Genomic DNA, 3,807 nt, shown 5'->3' with positions numbered 1-3,807 from the left:
GACCTGGGGTCTGTCCCTGGTTTGCGCCCGGCGAGGGTCCTTAGGCCCCCCCAGGCTCGCTCCCCACCCGCGGGAGCCGGAGCTCGGCGACGCCGAAGGCGGCGCAGGCGTCGGCCGCGCGGGGGCTTTGGCCCGAGCGCCCCGCAGCGCCGTGCGTGCCCGTGCGCGCCGGCCGCGGCCAGCAAGCCTCGCGCCCGCGTTTGGATTTCCTTCCCTCTCTCGGCCGCGTTTACAACTTCACCAATGAATAACCCGCCTCTCTTTTCAACCTAATCGCGACTCTTTGTGTATCTTTCTGTTGATGATTTATAGAAATAAATTAATAACGCCCTCACTCCACGTGCTGCCGTTTATGTTCCCTCTGTGCTGCGTCCAGCCCCGCGTCGGGCTGGGTGCGGAGGGGCGCCCCGGGTCGCCCCGGACTCCCCAGATTCCCCCAGAGCCCGGCTAGAAGGTGGGCGTCTGCGGTCCGGCGGATAGGCCCAGGCCCCGCAGGCCCGGCTGGCAGGCGGCGGGAGCTCCGTCAACCCGCCAGGCCCTGGTGCACCTCCAGGCCGCCCTGGCGCCCCAGTCACTCCTTCCGACCCGTCTCACCTTCCTGCACCCGAACCCTCGGAGGCGGGAGAGAAACCGCCTCTGCACCGGGGGAAAACAAGGGAAGAACCTCAAACCCATGCCCTGTAGCAAAGTACTTTTGGAAGAAAAATCTAGACGCCCCCCTGATTGTCTTGGCTGGAGAGTAAACCGCCGGGTCCCCAGGTAGCAAATTCAAATGCAAGGTCACATCCCACCCCAAACTGCTGCTCCGGGCGTGCGACCGAGGCTGCCTGAGCCCAGGATGGGACTTTGGCCCTGGCCCTGCCTGGAAACCGCGGCGCTGAGGAGTCCGAGGGGCTTGGTCCTGGAGCCAAGTGGCTGGAGGGACGCGCACTCTAAGGGAACTGCTCGGCCCCTTCAATAATTAGTCACCAGCTGTCAACGCCTTAAGCCGGTCTACGAGGCCCAGCAAACGACCCCGAACTGGGAGACCGACCGCCGGCCAGCCGCCCGAGTCCCCCGGGGACGCCGGGATGTCACCGGCGAGATCCAGAAACGCCCTCCTTTCTCGGGTTGCGACCAGGTCCCCTGCGACCTGGGGTTTGGGCCGCATTTGCCTCTCGCTCCTTTGCTTAAATACGTGCACTTTCCTTTGCCCAGTGCGGGTCCACCCTGACCCTACCACAGACAAACCTTTCCCTTTGCAAATCTACACCTGTTTGGGGGATTCCGGATAACCCTGGGGCCTAGCAAGGGCGCTGCCCATGGCAGTGGGAGTGCAAATGGGAGAACTCGCCCCCCAGGTCCCAGCCCGGGTGCAGCCGGCCCCTCTGCGAAGCGCTGCGGGGCACTGTGCCGGAGGCCGGCCTGCGTTTTCCTGGACCGAGAGGAGGCGGCCAGGAGAAATGCGTGGCCTGCGACTCGTGGGGCCCGAGCCTCTGCTCCTGGGGAACCGCGGCTGTGTCACTGCACCCACTCACACCTTCGTTTGCGTGGGCAACCCTTAGGCTAAGGGCTCCGCCGCTGGGTTCCCATAGGCCCAGCTCCAGCTCTGCCGGGAGGGCCCCTCGGCCCGGACACTGGCCCGAGCCGGGCGATAGGAAGCCCCAGGCTCCGGGCCGGCCGGGGGAGAGGCTGGGAGGGGTCCAGGTGTTGGGTAGAGAAGCGGAGCAGCCCCGGGGACTTCTCCGGTGGGAAGTAGGCAGCGCGCGGGTGGTCGGGCGCAGGGCGGCTCAGGCACCAGGGCTCGGGCGCATTCTCCCCACCTGGTCCGCACCTACCTGAGCATCCGGTCCACCTCCGCCCGCTGCTCCACCGCCTCCTCCGTGTTGAGCGCTTGCAGCTCCTTGAGGATGGGAGGGGTGTCATAGTCGTCCCCGTCCTCGGAGCCCTCGTCCCCGGACAGGCGGCCCTTGGCGTGGCCGTTCGTTAAAGTATGGAAGACCGGCTTGGTGTCGGGTTCGGCCCCGCTCCCGGGGGACAAGGGCAGGGTCTCCAGCTTCACCCCGAAGCTCGGGGAGGGCAGCAGTTCCTCCAAGGCCTGGACCAGCACCTCCTTGGTGACGCCGGAGCTCAGCAGGGCGCTCAGGAGTTCTTGCTGCAGCGACGTGAGCTTGGACACCATTTTCCAAGGACAGAAAAGGAAGGGGGGGATGTAGGTGCGAGAGAAGAGGGTGGTGGGGAGTTTCACAAACGAACCCCAAGTCCAGGAAGCCCCCCACCCTTCAGCCTCCAGACACCTGTTACTCCCCGGGGTCCCGGAGTCTCCTCCGAGAAGTCAGAAAACTTCTAACTGGCCATGATCGCCACCATTAGGCCATATAAGATATGCAAATCAGCGGGGAGGCCGGCTTTCGGCAAGATGCAAATGACGGTGGGGAGGGGGGAAAACCGAGAGCGGGAGAGCCCGAGGGGCAGACGTGGGGAGCCGGGGACCCGGGCGGGAGCGGGGCTGGCCGGGCCCATTGTGCTCCCGCTGGGGGGCCGAGGGCCTTCTTGTACTGGTTCTGTTTATCAGCCAAACTTTAGGCGACCTTTGGACTTGGGAAGCAAGGCGTGTGCAGCCCGGCGTGGAAGGCTCCGGGCTTTCCCACCGGCCGCAGGGCCGGCTCTAGTCTGGAGAGAAGAAACTGCGCCTCGGGGGCCCAGGTGAGAGCTGGAGGACCTTGGGGTGTTCTTGGAGCTAGGGGATGGAGGAGGAGGGGAGAGGAGAGTCCCTCCGAGGCGTCCGAACCGACGCAGGTGGAGGGCCGGGGGAGCAAGCGGGGCAGAGATCCTGACCGCTCGGGAAGGGACGCCCGGACCTGGGGGGAGAGGGGGGATGAGTGCAGGGACCTGGTTTAGTTGCGCTCTGCCGTCCCCCGGCCCCTCTAGCCGGCTCGGCGGTGAGATTTGCAGAAATGTCGCCTCTGAGCGTAGGCGAGCGGGAAGGAGGCGCAGGCTAATGTATGGCCGAGGGGGGGGGGGGGCGGGAGTAGCCAAAGCTCTTGCCCCAGCACCCAGCACCCGGGCCCGCCCCGGCGCCTGGCCTGGCCCAGCTGTGCGGGGAGCTGGACGCTTGGGCCTCGCGCTCCAGTTTAAAGCCAGAATATCAAAGCGCCTCCGCTTTCGGGGTAAAATTAGGATTGAGGGGGGGCTCCTTTCTAGCAGTGAAAGCAAGGCGCGGCCTGCATGCAGCTGGTGGACAGTGGGCGGCCGCGCGTCCCACCGTGACCCACTGCCTTCTGGTTTATTCACAGCTGCGGGACACGAGCGGCTCCTGGTCTAGGCCGCACTCTGCAGACGCAGGGAGAACGCACACGTTGAGAAGGCGTCCAAGAGGGAAATTCGTTTTGTTTCGTTTCGTTTCGTTTTTCCCACCCCGGTCTGGGCCAGGAAGGAGGCCGAGAATCTTTCGGCACCATAGACACTTCACCTGCATCTCCCTGGGGCGTAGGCAGGGCAGGAAGGAGGCCCACGGGCACCCCATGAAGACAGTGCAGGAGAAAGAGGGGAACGGGCTTATGTTTTTTCTATTTTCTGAATAGGGTCGACTCATCACAGACCCATAGTTTCTGGGGCAGAGAACATCCCTTTCCGCTCTCTAAGCCTCAGTTTCATCTGTAAAATACAGATCCCTGCAGTGCCGGGGTGGGGGCTTGTGTGCATTGAAGGGGACTCCCTGGAAAACCCCTGGGGTCTGATAATACTTGGCAGTCTGGGGAGGCAGGAAGCCAGTTCCCAGTAGTAAAATCTAGCCCCTCTGGAGGCTCAGGGTTCTCCAAGTCCAGC

General features: G+C 64.4%; 1 protein-coding gene across 5 annotated transcripts in view; it reads right to left on the bottom strand.

Moving 5' to 3' along the window:
• Nucleotides 1–2,346, bottom strand: part of HNF1B (HNF1 homeobox B) — a 53,480-nt gene extending 51,134 nt beyond the window's left edge. For 3 of the 5 annotated variants that reach the window (XM_006103950.2, XM_006103952.2, XM_014446317.1), the window contains exon 1: nucleotides 1,818–2,346. In XM_006103950.2, the coding sequence (XP_006104012.1) occupies nucleotides 1,818–2,161 (344 nt within the window). In that variant the 5' untranslated portion in view covers nucleotides 2,162–2,346. The remainder of the gene's footprint in view (nucleotides 1–1,817) is intronic. The other 2 variants (XM_006103949.3, XM_006103951.3) reach the window with 1 other exon arrangement.
• Nucleotides 2,347–3,807: the final 1,461 nt, after the last annotated feature.

Source organism: Myotis lucifugus, unplaced genomic scaffold (assembly GCF_000147115.1).
Source record: "Myotis lucifugus unplaced genomic scaffold, Myoluc2.0 scaffold_524, whole genome shotgun sequence".
Lineage (NCBI taxonomy): Eukaryota > Metazoa > Chordata > Mammalia > Chiroptera > Vespertilionidae > Myotis > Myotis lucifugus.
Note: the sequence above shows the minus strand (reverse complement) of the source record. Positions and strands in the feature narration are given on the sequence as shown.